The sequence below is a fragment of the Lupinus angustifolius genome, chromosome LG02, assembly GCF_001865875.1.
Source record: "Lupinus angustifolius cultivar Tanjil chromosome LG02, LupAngTanjil_v1.0, whole genome shotgun sequence".
In the NCBI taxonomy this organism is placed as follows: Eukaryota; Viridiplantae; Streptophyta; class Magnoliopsida; order Fabales; family Fabaceae; genus Lupinus; species Lupinus angustifolius.
In genome coordinates this window covers 7788640-7806462 of record NC_032010.1, presented here as the reverse complement: position 1 = coordinate 7806462, position 17823 = coordinate 7788640, and the positions used below count along the sequence as shown (strand labels likewise).

At 33.7% G+C, this 17823-nt stretch overlaps 1 protein-coding gene across 2 annotated transcripts; it reads right to left on the bottom strand.

Moving 5' to 3' along the window:
- LOC109334969 lies at window positions 8296-15590 on the bottom strand. 2 transcript variants are annotated; one of them, XM_019570985.1, is made up of 13 exons: window positions 15388-15590; window positions 15224-15285; window positions 14739-14816; window positions 14554-14632; window positions 14395-14465; window positions 14057-14158; window positions 12928-13017; window positions 10792-10866; window positions 10551-10583; window positions 10230-10307; window positions 9870-9935; window positions 9323-9438; window positions 8296-8718 (listed from the first exon to the last, which is right to left on the bottom strand). In XM_019570985.1, exons 1-13 carry the CDS (start codon window positions 15446-15448, stop codon window positions 8697-8699), a joined length of 933 nt encoding a protein of 310 aa, XP_019426530.1. In that variant the 5' UTR covers window positions 15449-15590; the 3' UTR covers window positions 8296-8696. The 2 variants fall into 2 exon arrangements, with proteins under 2 accessions (XP_019426530.1, XP_019426520.1); XM_019570975.1 differs by having other exon boundaries at window positions 9870-9938; window positions 15388-15587.

Below are 17823 nucleotides of genomic sequence, written 5' to 3'. Positions count from 1 at the left end.
CAAGCTCCCAAGTTTGGTTCTTCTTTAGAAACTTCATCTCCTCCATCATGGCACCTCTCCATTGTTCTTTCTTTTGACTGTTTATAGCATCTTGAAAGCTACATGGATCTCCTGAACTGATATGGAGAGAAATTGAAGTCATATCCTCAAAATTATATCTCTCTAGAGGTTTGATAGGACGCCTATCTCTGTCTTTAGCAAGTAGATACTTATGCACACCTACACTCTCCGCTTGAGAATCATCATGTTCTTGAATTCAACTAGTGCATGGTTCCTTGCCTTTATTTACCTAAACCACTTCATTGCTCACTAGAATCATATTTGATCCTAAAGTATCTCCATTTAGCATGGGCACCTCGGTCAAAACTGACTATTTCAGCATGAAATCTTCATCAAACACTATATCTCTGCTTAACACCACTTTTCTGGAAACTGGATCCTTGAACCCCTTCACACCTTTGGTATATCTAATGAAGATACACCTTTTTGACTTGGGATCAAGTTTAGATCATTCATCATTAGGTACATGTACATAAGTAGGACAACCAAATATGTGTAACATATTATAGTTGATTGGGTTACCTGCCCATACTTCTTCTATAACTTTACCATCCAATGAAGCTTGTGGTCTATTGATGACATAGCATACCATACTAAGTGCCTCTGCCCAAAATCCTTCGGAAAGTCCAACATTCAGTCTTATAAATTTGGCCCTCTCTGTAATAGTTCTATTCATACCCTCTACAACATTATTCTATTGAGGAGTCTTTTTCACTGAAAAGTACATATAAATGCCATGTTCCTCACAAAATTTCTGAAATTATGAGTCTTTATACTCCATATCATTGTTTGACCTGATGTATTTGATTTTTCTGTCAGTCTGGTTCTCTACCTCTACCTTCTAAACCTTGAACTTAGCAAAGACTTCTGACTCATGCTTCAGAAAATATACACATACCTCGAGTTCTTTGTTGGCCATCCTTGAAACTAACTAGTGTCTGTTTCACAAGCACACAATACTTGCACAAATATAGCTTGCATTTGCTGACTCCCCTCAACAGTCCTCTTTTGCATACTTCTATCATGTCAACAGACTCATATGTCCCAAACGCATGTGCCATAATTTTGTAGCATCATGGTCTGAATCTACTGAAATCTCTTTAGCCACTCTAGCAACTCCACCTACAATTATTCTCCCTAACAGCTTGTAAGTGTTCCCAACAGTCCTCTTACCCTTCAGCACAGTTATAGCACCCTTGCATATTCGAAGAATATACTGTTCTCATCAGCTCTATAGCTAAATCCGTTGGCATGTAATGTCCCCAAAGAAACCAAATTCTTCTTCAAATCTGGTATGTGTCTAACTTAAAATAACGTCTTCACTACACCATCCTCCATCACAATTTTGATTTATCCCATACCAATAATTTCACATGATTTATTATTTTCGAGATACGCGAAACCAAAATTGTTTGTTCTGTATGTGGTGAACCATTCTTTGTTTGGTGTCATGTGGTGGGAACAACCAGTGTCAAGTATCAACTCGTCTACACTATAATTTGATGATATAGATAGTAGATCAACTTTATTGTTGTAATCAAAGTCATATTTCTGTGCAAAATTTGCAGTCGTAGATACTCCATTTTTCCCCACCGGCTTGCTAGGACTTTATTCATTGGGACAATCCTTTTTGTAATGTCAGATTTGTTTGCACTTAAAGCACTTTACTGCTGTTCTGCCCCTAAAATTTGGTATTTCCCTTTGGTATGACTTACTCTGCCTTGTCTTATCTCACGTGCATGGCTCCCTTTCACATACAGGTCATCACCCTTGTACCCTTCCCCTACATTTTGTCTTCTTTGAGTGTGGGACAAAAGTACAAATGTGATCTCATCCAGTTTAATTGAGTCTTTCCCATATGTCAATGTTATCACCAAGTGTTTATAGGAATTTGGCAAAGAACACAATAATATTATTGTTTTGTTCATATCATCAACTTTCACAATAATAGATTAAAATTGTTGAGATGTTGTTGCAAATCAAAACCCTCATGCATCATCAGGCCATAGAGTCTCTGTTTCAAATACATCTTATTTGTTAGGGACTTGGACATGAACCACTTCTTTAATATCTCTCATACCTTTGTTGGGGACGTTAAATCCGTAACATGATACATCACCTCATCTGATAGACAGAGCTGTATGGTTCCCGCAACATTCTCCTTCAACTCTTCCCAATCCAGTTGATTCATACTATATGGTTTATTCTCACACAGCGCCTTTGATAGACCTTGTTGAGCCAACACATCGTTAACCCTTGTTTGCCACAATCTGAAATTACAAGTTCAATCGAACTTCCCCAACGTGAATTTGGCACCTGTGTTAAGAGCCATCTGATACCAATTGTTGGGAACAAGTGAGCAATCAAATAGTAAAAGAGTATAGAGAAAAGAGAATAACATAAGAGATTTGGTAACGAGGTTCGGTCAATTGTGCCTACATCCCCATGAGCGTTGAGAGGCTACCACTAAGTATTATTTGAGAATAAGGATTTGTGTTTGACTATTTTTCTCCTTGTTACATTAGGTTTACATAATATAAAAATATAGTCCAATACCCCAACCTCTTTACATCAGCCCAAGCCCATAACTTGTATTGTTGTTATTGGAGAATATGAGTCATTGTTATCGAGATATGAGAAGAGTGGAGAGCCACAAGTGAGATATCATGTCTTGAATCAAAATCTTAAGACATTAGTTTCATGGGCTTTTTCTACTTATAATTTTTTTCACTCCTCCCCGCATATCCAATGTGGGACTTCATACTTGAATAAACCCAAAAATCTCCCCTCAAGTATGGATACCACATACTTTTTAGTTTGTTCCCCCTTAATTCCACCATGTCTCAGCCGAACCATCGACTTTGATACCACTTGTTGGACTAGACTGTGACTAGGGAGCCTCCAATCACTGAGGAGTTTCATTGTTAATGGATATAAGAATAGTGGAGAGTCACAAGTTAGACACTACGTCTTGAACCAAAACTTTAAGGCATTAGTTTCATTGGACTTTTCTACTTATATATTCTTTCACTCCTCCTCACATATCCAATATGAGACTTCACACTTGAATCAAGTGAAAAATATACCCAAACATATACCTCACTAAACACATGAGGATATGAAGGTTATGACTAAAGAGGATATCCAAAAAAAATGTGGCAAAGAATGAAGATTATGACATCGTAAACATTGTTGGAAAACAGTAACAGGTCAACATCCAACAAAGTAAAATAAAATATAACAAAAAATACATGTAACATCCCCATCAAAGTAAAATAGTTAGAGGATAGAACAACAACAAAAATATGAACATGGAAATCATGAGGAAATAAAAAGAAAGATGCTAGAGGGTGAAAAGGCTACCCACCTTCATTGAATACAAACATAAAATGAACACAAGGAAAAACAAAATTGGAATAAGACAACCTTATAATATTTGGTAACATACCGATAGGTTTTTCATCCATCAAAGAACGTAAGTAAATGTAAAGCCAAAGTAAGAAAACAGAAACAAAAGTAATAAAATGTCACTAAACACATGAGGATATGAATGTTATGACTAAAGAGGTTATCAACACAAAGGATAAGAAAAATAGTTAAAATAACATCAGAGATCATAAGTAATAGTAAAAGCAATAGTATGATAATAAAACAAAAAATTTGGTAGTTGTTAAACATTACCTTAGAAACTCAGACACCTATAAAAATAAAAAAATTAATACTTATTAAAGACATTTACCATCAAATTCATAGACTATTGATAGGGCAAACCGCAAGTGCACGATTATGTCGTCAAGTAAAAAATATCAATTCCACGAGGACTAAAAAATTCTTTTAATTATTTCAATTAATTTATACTTAACTCAAAGAATGATTAAAATTGAATCTAAAACAATTGAACAGTTTACAAGAATAATTATGAAAACAGTAAAAATGATTGAAATCTAATTTTAGGAAGAGTTCTCAAGATAATGGTTACCGTCTTTATACTAGCAAATCCTTGTTTTTCTCATGTTCTTGAACTTTACGTTGTAAAGATGAATTTCTCTTTGATATGTGTCATCATCTCTCAAAGTCCAACACATGTACTCAATTGATGTTGCACATACTCTCGTGGTGCGATTATCAATCGAATATTTTACTTGGATCTTTTTACCCAATCGTTTCGTAGCTACCCAAGGTCAATTCAGAAACCTCCGAAAATCCTAAGACTACTCTCGTGACTTAGGATCCTCGTTTGAATAACTAAATAGTCGGATAGTTTGGCTCACCTCTCAGTCCTTCCCCAATGTATCTAAAGTGTGTAAATTGTTGGGAAGACAACACGTACGAATAAAACTCAGTTTAATGATTTAAATCACAACACTCAATAAAATAGGATTAGAAACATGTGTTTATGTATGGTCGTGGGTGGTGGAACACGACCATGGATACAAGCACGACTTGGGCATGTGTGACGCATTCACTTCAAGTTGCTTCTCTTCGATCTAGGCTCCAATGTGACTCTTTTGTCCCTTCAATTGGTCTTCGCATTGCCTTAATACCGACTTTTATCTTCTCAAACCAAATCTCTACTCTTTCTGACTTAAATTCATCCAACCTACACAACATAGCTAAAAATATCTGCTCAACTCGAACAAAGAGAAATTAAAGCTAAAAATATTCTTTAAGTCTTAATTATGTCATAAAATGCAATACAAATGTAACATTATTTCACATTCATCAATAATATAACATCAAATATGATAAGTAATAGTAAAGCAAAAGTAAGAGAACCGAACAAAAAAGTTTGCTACTTGTTAAACATTACCTTCGAAACTCAGAGACCCATAAAAGTAAAATAAAAAATAGTACTTATTAAAGTCATTGACTGTCAAACTCAGATACTAACATAACATCAAAGATGATAATAATATTGAAGCAAAGTAAGAGAATAGAACAAAAAAATTTGCTACTTGTTAAACATTACCTTAGAAATTCAGAGATCTATAAAAGTAAAAAAAAAAGTACCTTATTAAAGCCATTGATCATCAAACTCGGAGACTAACATAACATCAAAGATCGTAAGTAATAATAAAGCAAGAATAAGATAACAACACAAAAAAATTTGTTACTTGTTAAACATTACCTTTGAAACATAGAGACTCACAAAAGTAAAAAAAAATTAGTACTTATTAAAGCCATTAAACATTACCTTCAAAACTCAGAGACAAAGATTTTTCAAGAAATTTGTGCAAACAAAAGAGGAAGTAAAATAGTTTCAAAAAACAACGAAAGGAAATGAAGAAATGAAAAAATGGAGAGATGATGTTGTATATAGAGTTATAGACGGCATCGGCCTCTCTTGACAGATGGGTTACATGTTTTATAAACAAATGATGCCAAAGCAAACCAACGATGAAAGAGTTCCTCATTTTGTAACTAAATAATGAATGTGAAAGGAAAAGTCAAGAAACAAACATGAAGAGGAGTCATCTGGATTTGAAAAGAATACATTCTTCATCTGGATTTGAAATGAATATGAAGGGAAGTTCCGAATTTGAAATGAATATAAAGGGGAGTTTATTATCCCTATTTATGATTATGTTAATGTTATTAATTATGAGTTATTAAAGTCATTGGTAAATGTGTCAAGTTTGAAATAGTGGTGTTGTCCTTATCATTATCATTATTAGTAATATTATTATTATTATTATTATTATTTATTATTATATTCAATGAAGGAGGGTAAGGGTTATGTTTGATCTTGTGCGGGTGGTTGTATATTAGTGATGGTACTTTTTTAGGTGGGAAAATTATGCCTTAGCATTTGACATATAGTGTTTGATGAAGTGGTTGAACCTTATTTTTTTATATAGTATATATAGATTGAAATCTCTCATGCATTAGAAAGGATATGCATACTTTCACTATTTAGATTTATTATTTAATCCCACTTAAAATTTGGTGTTATATGTCACCTACCAGTGGACTCTCCTGCTTTTTCTTGATTACTCATCATTGTCATTAAACAGAATTGTTCTCCAGTATTAGACTCTCAAGAATGTGAGGGGGTAAATTTTCTTAAATTATTTAATTTAAAAATAAAAAATCTAGATTATTAAAAATTTATTTTTGGCAAGTGTTATGATCTTATTATGCACTAGCCTATCCAATAATTGGGAGGTGACATACTCCTTTTCATCGTACATAGGATGTGGATTTGTTGCTATGGTGGTGTTGAGGGAGCAGTATACTTGGATAAGTACTTCAACTGTTTGACTCCAATGGATTATAATAGAAATGCACCTCTTCTGATTCACCCATGCTTTAATCAGGGGCTCACAAATACTGGGGAATACCATCTTCCACAAACTTCCATCTATGTATTGTATATAAACTGCAATGATTTCATTCATTGTGGTAACTTATCCATGACTCATACACATGTTGCAGGTATCTAATTAGAAAAATAAATTTAGTTCATGAAAACTGTAACAAAAGAAGAATGTATTTTGCTTCATTAAGAAGGTAATCCCATTTTAACAAGGAGCAATGCCATAACAGTTTTTGATATTTTCCAATCTCAATGCTTTGTGTTTCTTGTAGGAGAAGCAGTGATTTTTCTAGAGGAGTGACACAATGAAATAATTTCTAACCTACGCAATTAGACTAAAAATACTAAACCTATCTGTTTCCAACAAAGAATGATTTAATGCTAAGGTTGTGGTTCTGAAATTTACTGCACGCACAATAATGGAAGATGGGAAGCAACTATAGGGAGTGTTAGACAACCAGACCCTCTTTGACAGCCTCAGTCAATGCCATATACATATGGCTTCAATAGTTGACAATGCCATTATATGTTGAAATGTTGCCATCCAGCTAATAGTACATTCAAAGACCATAAAGATATAGTTTGTCAACCTTTTATCCATATCACATGCATCACCACCAAGGTGTTGGTCTATTGGTGTAAGATCTCGTTAGAATTCCATAAAGATCAAAATGTCAAGGAAATGATTCATTGGAATGCCACTAATTACGAACCTCGAAAATGAATTAGTTTCTTACCTAAAAGGTAAGAGGATACCATTGGTAGTAAAAAAAATATCACATGCATGACCAAAATCTACATAGCCCTGTCCACGATTATTCTGACCATCAACAACTGTCAGAATCTGGTTTGGGTTTCATCACTCTATGTGGGAAGAGAATTTCGACCTCATAAAAATAGTAAAACTATGTTGGGTAAGTAATTCTACAAATGCAAGCAAAACTTTCGGTGAATTGAATTGTAACAGTGAAACTGGAGAATAAAGATATTATGTCCTCATTGATATATTATTTGGTATTATTATGTTAGGCGGAGATATAGAGAGAGTCCTAAGATTAGTTGGCTAGTCATGCAATAAATGTACGGTCTCTATAAATAAAACCCAATGCTTTGGCAGAAACACAACAAAATGGCACCAATACAAGTGCTTCTTGAAGTGAGAGAAATAGAGAATAGAGGGAAATTCCAAAGGTGTAGTATATGGAATGACGGCACTATCTAGAGACTGTTCTGTGGTTTTTTCTCATTGTTAAAAGGCTTTTCTACATTAAATTAGAGACACTTCCTTCATTTTGTTTATGTGAATAAAGACAAGTGAGTCTTGTTGTCCAAATTATACACACATGCTCTATTTTTCTATTCTTCACTAATTTTGTATAAGCTTCTGCTCACATTCATAAAGTCGTGTTATTAATATCATGTCATTTATCATACCAATCAGGTACGATGGTACATAGGCTTACTCAGTTGTTTATTATGGAAATTTATAAATATAAATATTTTTATTTGTTATTTATAACTTGATTATCAAAATTGTGTTACAAATAACTAGAGCTTCAAATTTTGAATCTTAATATATCATTTTGAAAAATATAAATTTTCATAGGCATTGATTTTGACTAGTACGATAAATTTTGACCAATATTTTCTATTTTTGATTAGTTGAATTGCATGTTAGATATAATTATAATACCAGTATAGGCCGGTTCACCTGCGTGGATATTGTAGTTATTCTTTTACCTAGTGGATTATTTCTAGAGATTGTCCTCATTGTTAAATGGGGATTTCCACGTTAAACTCAGTGTACACTTCATTAATTTTCTTGGTGTTAATAGAGATAAGTGAGTCTCACTTTCCAAGTATTATTCACATGCTCTATTTTTCTATTCACTAATTTTGTGTACCCTTCTGCTCATTCATAAAGTGTCCAACACACTTGGGATGTACTAGACTCTGATTTTCTAACGGTTCAACATAACTAAGGCATCAAACTTCAACTTTCATCCATTCCCTAGAGGTAAATTGGACCCTAACAAGAAGCAAGATATTTCAAACTATGACACCTTTATGTCCTTGCAATAAATCATCTTCCCAATCAAAACTTTAGGGGAAAACATGGAAGTCATGAAATCATATGCCACATCCAAAAGCAACTGTCATGGGCTCTTCGGTAGCACCATATGAACTCCTTGACTACAGAACCTTATTTACAACATAGAATCACAAATTCACTTTATATAATATATATAAAGTTGTCTGATCTATTACTACATAGTTTAAAAATGAGAAGATAGGTAATCCTCACATAAAGACCTTGTCATCAAGACCGGGTTGAAGTAACCCTGCAAAATCAAAGCATGTTTGAATCAAGATAGGCAGATAGAGGAGTCAAAAGCATATGAAAAAGGAAACAACAACTTTCATCAAGATCTTTTCCGATATGGTACACAATTTCCTGAGAAGAATCAGATTTCTCAACATGGTGTCGTCTGATCCATGATGCCAGCCCCACCTAGTGGGATAAAGGCTTCATTGTTGTTGTAATCAAATTTCTCAATAACTGCTTTTCTGATAAACTAAGAGGAAGAGTCCTAGGCAGAGGGAAATATGGCTTATGTACAGCCTGATTGTTTTGGGCTCCAAGATCTAGTCAAAAGTTAATGACAGCAATATATTGTTAGCAGCCCCATTGATAAAATTGATGAACGGATCTTACATAATGCTTTATGAAGACATCAGGTTCACAGCCCCTAGGCTTCTTGCACTTTTAAAATATATCTTGATTCTCTTAAGAAATTTGTCGAGTAACGGAATACATAGGGGAGAAATTTTGTCTAGTTCGTCGAATGGTTAACAATATTGAAATGTATGCAATCTCTGATTGTATATCATTAACATTATTTGGGTTTCCTAGATTCCAAGAACCAAAAGTGAAATGATTCTAACCTCAACAATGGCCTTCGCTGCTGCTCCAGCTTATCTATACCATCTGGCGTGATACTATCTGAAGCTGACCTTTCTAAACCACTGGACAATGTTTCCGCAATGATGTCTTTAAGACCCTGCAGGTGAAAACAGGATCATTAAGCATATTGTAAGAAGCAAAATTCAAATTAACAGAGCAATAGGATATTATGACGACAAATAGCACCTTGGACCCTCTACAAATGCATAAGAAGCAACCACAATATCTTAAACAAAGGGGAGAACTTTTCACTTCAGGAATAACTTAAACTACTTATTTTCTAGGCTGGATAAATGTAACATGACTGAAATTAAAAATCTGTTGTGAAGATAGCTCCATTACAGACTTAACAGGATAACTAATGATAAGAGTGTTGGTTTGTATAGGAGAACGTATAACTTTTTTCATGTAATAGAAATAATAATAATAAATTTTACTAGTATTATTAATGAATAAAGTGAACGAAAAAATTGAAATGCTTTCCACGAGGAAAAGAAATAGAAAATAAATCAGAGGGTAGAAAAACACCTTCACATTTGGAGTTCCTGGATATGTCAGTGCATTAGGAGTCTTCCCTGAAAGTTTCAGCTGCTCCTGCTGAATATTACAAATTAACATCAGATAATTATCTAAACAGCAATGTTAAAGAGATGTCCTTACTAATTAAGCAACCAGCAAAATGAGAAAAGATGTTGTGCAATGTGAAGTCAGTTCTACATATAAGCTCTTCCAACCCATCTAGGTTTCTCAAAGTCACTTAAACACCCACAGCAGATAGTGAAAAATAGACCACGCCATATTAAATATGCATATTCAACAATATTTTATAATTAGGTGACAAAAACAACAATATTTTACAACTGATAAATATAAGAAACAAATTCCAACCTGTAAAAATTCAGGCATTTTCCGGGTTTTCCCATTTACGAAGTCGATGAGGTATGTCAAACCATGATTTGCATAATCCTGCAAAACAAAATTATTAAATCAATATTATATCTAGGTGTATAATAGAAGTAACCATTTTCTTACCAATACCAGTTATGCATACCAACAATTCTAGCAGAGAGAACCTTAATTTTTTACAAGTAATGACAACCTTGATGGATTAAATCATATACAGATATTTCACATAGAGAAAACAAAACAGTTTATGACAAATAGTCGTATCTGGTTTTCCAAATTTATTAAGGGCGTGAAAAAGTTTACCTGCTTCCAACTCAGAGTAGACAACCTTTCATCCTGGAAAGACATGATTATATAAAGAATGAATCAATAAAAGAGAGGTAGCAAACCAATATTGAGGAAACATAAACATAATTACTTTGTGACAGTGGCGACCAAATAGATATTTTCCTTCAAATAAAATCATGCCAAACTACTAACTATGATTCATAGTTCGACACTGAAAGACAACAATTAAGTAGTCAATGCATGAAAATGATTATACCAATGTTTCCACTGTTTGTTGCAAGATACCCAAGTCATCATGGAAATTAGTAATAGTACTTCGAACTCCAGAAACCTGTGTAAGAAGTATGACAATGTTAAAAACTTTTGTTTTCATTTTTTATAACACATCATATATAATAAAAATGGATATGGCATCGCCAAACTCTTTTAAATTCCATCATCCTGGAGTGGAATACAGCCAATTTAAATGTGTTCACTAGCATAATTAGCAAACTTATAAAATAATATTGATCAGCATCAGCCAAAATTCTCTATCAGAGATATGTATATACAGCACCTAGATCCTCAATGAATGATGTAGGAAAACAAATTCAGCAAGTTGATTAAAGACTTAAAGTAACTAATTCATGGCTCCCGGTTTCAATTCTCAAAGTTAAAAATTCAAGGATTTAAAGGTAAGAAAGATTGCCTTCATGATTTGAAGTGTTCTCGAAAAAGTTATCTGTGGGTTTAAAAAGGTTATAAAGCTGACATTGTTGCAGAGAAATGATAAACTAGAGATTTAAGCATATGGTAGAAAGAGGAAATGGCAAGGGGCCGAGGAATTCTAAAAACAGAGAAAACAGCTGGTCTTCTGCACAATGAAAGTAACCAAATTGGATGTCCTATTTCTGAACAGAAACCAAAGCCTTGCCAATGCTCCGAGACAGAAAGATGATGGGCCTCGTCTAACATTTAGAGAACTTGGTATTCCATAACTATATAGTATCTAGTATAATGACTACATATATTTCAAAACATGATAGGAATCTAAGCAACTCATAACTGATCAGGATGAGGTTAAGAGAGCCCAACAGAACAGAAATTTTTGCTGCCTTACTATCACACGAAACCTAACATACGTACCAAAATAACATGATACCAAACATGTATATCAATCAAAATTTTAGTTTTCCAAAACCAGCAACCTCTAACTGGTACCTGACTCTGTTGTATACACAGCATTAGTAAGTGCTGCTGTGTGTAAATATGTTTGGAGTAAAAAAGTATGCATTATGTGCAAGTGATTTTTGTGTATCTACAAATCTGTTTTAATGCATGTATCTAAGTACATGTTCAAGCATGAATATCTGTATAGTAAGAAGTATGACAATGTTAAAAACTTTTGTTTTCATTTTTTATAACACATCATATATAATAAAAATGGATATGGCATCGCCAAACTCTTTTAAATTCCATCATCCTGGAGTGGAATACAGCCAATTTAAATGTGTTCACTAGCATAATTAGCAAACTTATAAAATAATATTGATCAGCATCAGCCAAAATTCTCTATCAGAGATATGTATATACAGCACCTAGATCCTCAATGAATGATGTAGGAAAACAAATTCAGCAAGTTGATTAAAGACTTAAAGTAACTAATTCATGGCTCCCGGTTTCAATTCTCAAAGTTAAAAATTCAAGGATTTAAAGGTAAGAAAGATTGCCTTCATGATTTGAAGTGTTCTCGAAAAAGTTATCTGTGGGTTTAAAAAGGTTATAAAGCTGACATTGTTGCAGAGAAATGATAAACTAGAGATTTAAGCATATGGTAGAAAGAGGAAATGGCAAGGGGCCGAGGAATTCTAAAAACAGAGAAAACAGCTGGTCTTCTGCACAATGAAAGTAACCAAATTGGATGTCCTATTTCTGAACAGAAACCAAAGCCTTGCCAATGCTCCGAGACAGAAAGATGATGGGCCTCGTCTAACATTTAGAGAACTTGGTATTCCATAACTATATAGTATCTAGTATAATGACTACATATATTTCAAAACATGATAGGAATCTAAGCAACTCATAACTGATCAGGATGAGGTTAAGAGAGCCCAACAGAACAGAAATTTTTGCTGCCTTACTATCACACGAAACCTAACATACGTACCAAAATAACATGATACCAAACATGTATATCAATCAAAATTTTAGTTTTCCAAAACCAGCAACCTCTAACTGGTACCTGACTCTGTTGTATACACAGCATTAGTAAGTGCTGCTGTGTGTAAATATGTTTGGAGTAAAAAAGTATGCATTATGTGCAAGTGATTTTTGTGTATCTACAAATCTGTTTTAATGCATGTATCTAAGTACATGTTCAAGCATGAATATCTGTATATATCATAAGACATACCTCATCCTTAATTGACCTTGCCAATTCGTTCTGCTTGAGCATTTTGTCATCCAAATTTTGGATTCTCTGTGTCAAATGCTTCTTGGCATCCTGCCATCAATAGGAATGAAAGGCAATTAAAAGAACCATCAAATGAGTATTATAAAATTTACACATTAACTTCAATGTTAAAACAAGGTTATTTTGAATACATCATGATGATGGAATAAATATCTTCAGACAAACCGTGGGACATGGAGGCATGTGTGACTAAAATATCTTCACACCCTTATTAAGGAGAATAGAGGAATTTTAATCTTTTAAGCATGGGGTCTCACCTTATACTAATGTTGTTAAACAGTTAAAGTTATTCCTGAGTCTTCCTTTCTACCCGAAAAGTAATTTTAGGTGGAATCTTAGTAGGAGGCTTATCATGGTTAGTTGGTCAAACATTGTTAAGGGGAAGAACTCTTAATCGTCCAAAGTTCCCTCAGGTCTATAAATTTGGTTTTCCTTTTATCTTTCTTGTGTTAAAAGAGTTGTGGTGCACCAGTAGGGCTTCGACAAAATGCTGAAGACTTGGTTTGGGGTTTAATGGTTGGCCACTGTTTGCCTAAAAAAAACTGACCAGAACAGATTAAATGGAGTTTTCAAGGAGTTGGAATCCTACATAAAGTATAACTAGAACAGCTAATATTGAACATTGAAGGCAATCCCCTCTCAGAGCTGCTTACTATATGTTTTGATGATCTTTTTCTCTTGTTTTTATGCACTTGTAACTATATGTTTTGATGATATTTTTCTCTTGTTTTTACGCAGTTGTAAGTGTATGAATTTAAGCATTATATTTGACTCTTATACAGACTTCTTTACTCCAACTCTGCATAAGTGATGAGTCATCCTGTAATGTAAATTATCCCATAAGTAACCAACCATTTTTGTTAGTAGAAAACTCATAAGTCAATGTCAAACATCTAGCTAGTGAATCAATGATACATTATATTTATCAAATTCTATGTCAATGGGGCGTCATCCCCTTAAAGTTAAAGGGCAATGGTGCAATCATGTGTTCAAAACACTGTTTTGAGTATCATGGGTTTAACTAATATAAAGATATAAAAAAAATCTCATGCAGTAAATAGACACCTACAGCAATGACATCCGAAGCATGCTGCAGCTTTTTTGTCAAATCAGCAACAGCGTTTTCCATGCTACGTTTAGTCACATACATAAGATCTGAGAATGAAATGCCCTGATGTTGGTAAGGAGACAAAAGAACAGACAAATTAGTACATGTATGACACAACAAGATCAGAAAAAATAAATGAATATAATCAATAAAAAGAATTCTGGTAAGCTGGAAAAAGTGATTATCAATTTGGAACCCTTAAATGAAGGAAAATTTTGAAACAAAAAATACAGTTAAGGCAAAATAAAATGGCAACCCTAAACCAATTAAACTAACAAAAGAACCCAAATGGATGCTACCTTCCACCACATGTAACCATAACCCAGAGCACCCACAGCAGCCGCTGGAACCACAAGAGATGAATAATTACCTGCAGAAAAAGGAAAATGCTTAAAATCAATAAATGGAGCTAAAACACATCTTAAAAAACAGCTACGTTAGAAGTTAAAGTACATTACTTTGCCCAGAACCCCCATTCAGCACTGTGATGGACCTGTTTGACGACAATTGACGAACTTCATTCGCCAAACGACGCACCTAGAGTAAAGTCAAACAAAAGTTCCACAATAAGAAATTCCATACTTTATTTCAACTCTATTTTGGAAACAAAAGATATTAGCTTATAATCAAACAGTTTTGTTACCTGAGCAGCAATGGCATCAGCATATTCACTTTCACCATCACCTTGCTCCCCATGTTTTTCCAATCCCTTCACAAGCAACTACAACCAAAAATATATATTTTTTGTGAAAATAAATCCATTAGTACATTAAAAAAACCTAATAATACCAAGGACCGTGAATAAAAAAAGTGTGATATTCAGCTTCCGAATCCTATAATCTGTTGTAAACAGGAAATCCTAATCTATCATGATCGAAGATAACACACACTGACCACTAGAACAAATAAAAAACTCCGAAATTGTGCAAGCCATTATTTATTGCTACAATTACAAACAATAATAAAACAAAACTAAAAACTGAATCCTCCAAAACACTCCGATCCACATGGCGCAAGACCGATTAAAATTCAGAAACACAATTCTACAATTTTTGTATCCTGATTTCCAAAACCAAAATTAAATTGATGGAGATTGAAAGTGAAGGAAGTGGAATTAGAATTCAGTACCTGGAGCTCGCCGATCAAATCGGATAGCTTACCGTTTTTCATGAGTACCGTACCGGTGTAACCTAAAACACGAACAGAACGAAACGGAATCAGATACAGAAAAAATATATAACATAGCTAGGTGTTGAAATCGAGCGAAGGAGAGAGAGTGAGAAGTGGAGTACCTGCTCCAGCTATGAGGAGAACCTTAGAGATTCCGATTCCGCTTTGCATAGCCATGGCCATGGCGATAGAGAGAGAGAGAGAGAGAGAGAGAGAGAGAGAGAGAGAGACGTGGCAGTTCCGGCGCCCTGTTACGCTGTGGTGATTGCTTGAGGAATTTTGATCTATTATTGCCTTTATTTTTCACTGTGGACCTAAATACAAAGGAGAACCGCTATGCTAACGGCGTCGTTTTTGTTTGAAAATTAACTACGGTTTTTCTGACGGGACAAAAAGCCCAAGCAAGTCCTAATCACACGTGGGGAGGAAATCTCATAGACGTCCTCATAAATCAATAAAGTCAAAGAAGGATGGACATTATATTTATCACATAGTTTTTTCTACTTATAAATTCTTTCATTTCTTTTCTTATATTTAATATGAGACTTCACACTTGTATAAACTCAAGAATCCCCCTCAAGTGTGTGTAACACACTTTATGATCCGCTCCCCCTTAAGTTCATCATGTCTCAGCCGAACCATTGGCTTTGATATCACATGTTGGACTAGACTTCGACCGGGGAGCCTCCAACTAATGGAGAGTTCCATTGTTATCGAAATATGGGAAGAGCGGAGAGTCACAAGTTAGTATCACGTCTTGAACAAAAATCTTAATATATTACTTTTATGGTCTTTTCTACTTATAAACACTTTCATTTCTCCATTCATATCAAATATGAGACTTTATACTTGACTAAACACAACAATTAAAATGTCCAATTTAAGATAAAAGATGTAATTTCAACTTGCATTTAATATTTTGGTAATGATTATCTATGATTATATAATTCTTTGTAGTAATTAAAAATGTTAAAGGTAAAATAGGAAAGTTGAATATTACATTAATAGGTGCTCAAGTGACCCGTTTATGAAGGAAAAAATCAATATACGTATTAGCTTCATGATACATATGATTAATCTTGGTTCTATACGTTTAGCTTCTTATACAATATTGATTGTCCAACTCAAAGTTTTAAATTTGATTTCATGATTGTTAGTGTTGGTTTTATAGATTGCGAAATGAAAAAAAAATCTCGCATTAGTGGGAAACTCTTGAAGAGTACTTGAAAGTTAGAAGATAAGTTATTTAGGGTGTGCCCCAAAGAGAACATGGGTGTGGTGGAAAGGACGCACACAACATAACCACCACGTACACTGCCACCAGTGGCTCGACATGGTTCGTGTTCAATCTTGCGAGTGTAAACCTTTTCAGATAAACATAACCTAATTTCCTTATTTTCTAAGTTCTAACCCCATTAGCTATTGTTGCTTCCTAATTTCCTTATTGTCTATATTTTCCTATCTTCGTCCCTCACTCCCTCTCCATCACCCATTCACTCTCCACTGTTATCAATGATTAGAGGTTAGTACTTTTCGGCTATTTTCTTTACCTCTACTATATTCTTTGCCTATCTAATATGCATCCACTATAAGGCATCTCAACTATATATATATATAATATGTTTTTTTTCTATGAGATTGGAAATTAATAATGCTATGTTATGTTACCTTTTAAAAGCACACTTTCCACTATAGAATTTAGTTGCTTTAATTCTATTTTGCATGATTATGAGTTAGTATTTAGTAATGCCAAAACCTTTTATACGTTTCTAATGATATTTATCGTTTATTTTCTTTTTAGAATTCTAAAGTGCAGAATTCCAAACTATTGTTACATGCTATTGACTTTAATGTTATTGTTACATTTATTCCAATTAATAATGTGTTATGTTACATGCTAGTGTTTTCTTTTTCTTTTTTGAACTTTATTTTCATTCTTTTTTTAATCTTTATTATCATTTAATGAGCGAACTTTATTTCCCATAATGTGATTGAACTTTGTTATTGTTATATGCAGAATGTTTGCAGAATTCCAAACTGTAAAATTCTAAATGATTGTTACATGATATCGACTTTAATGTTATTTTTACATGTTATTCCAATTAATAATGTGTTATGTTGCATTATATTGTTTTCTTTTTCTTTTTGAATTTTATTGCCATTTTTTAAATCTTTATTGTCATTTTGTGACTAGATTTTATTCTCGTTATGTGACTGAACTTTACTGTTATATGTAGAATGTTTAATCCACAAGACTCTAATCCTATGTAAGAAGACTCTATTGTGCAAACTGCATCAAATGTGGGAGTCAAATTTAACCCTTATGAATGTGAAAACAATTGCAAATCAATATGATACTCAACACTCCACTAGAAAAGAAATTAAGGTGAAAAAACGAAAATTTGTTTCACCTATTTGGAAAAACTGAGTTTGTGGTAATATGTACTAAAGAGAAAACTTTTTGCAATTTTTATCATGCTAAATTCTTGGGTGAATCAAATTAAGGATCATCACACTTGCTCACAGGGGCGGAAGTTAGTGGAGACAGGTGGGGGCAA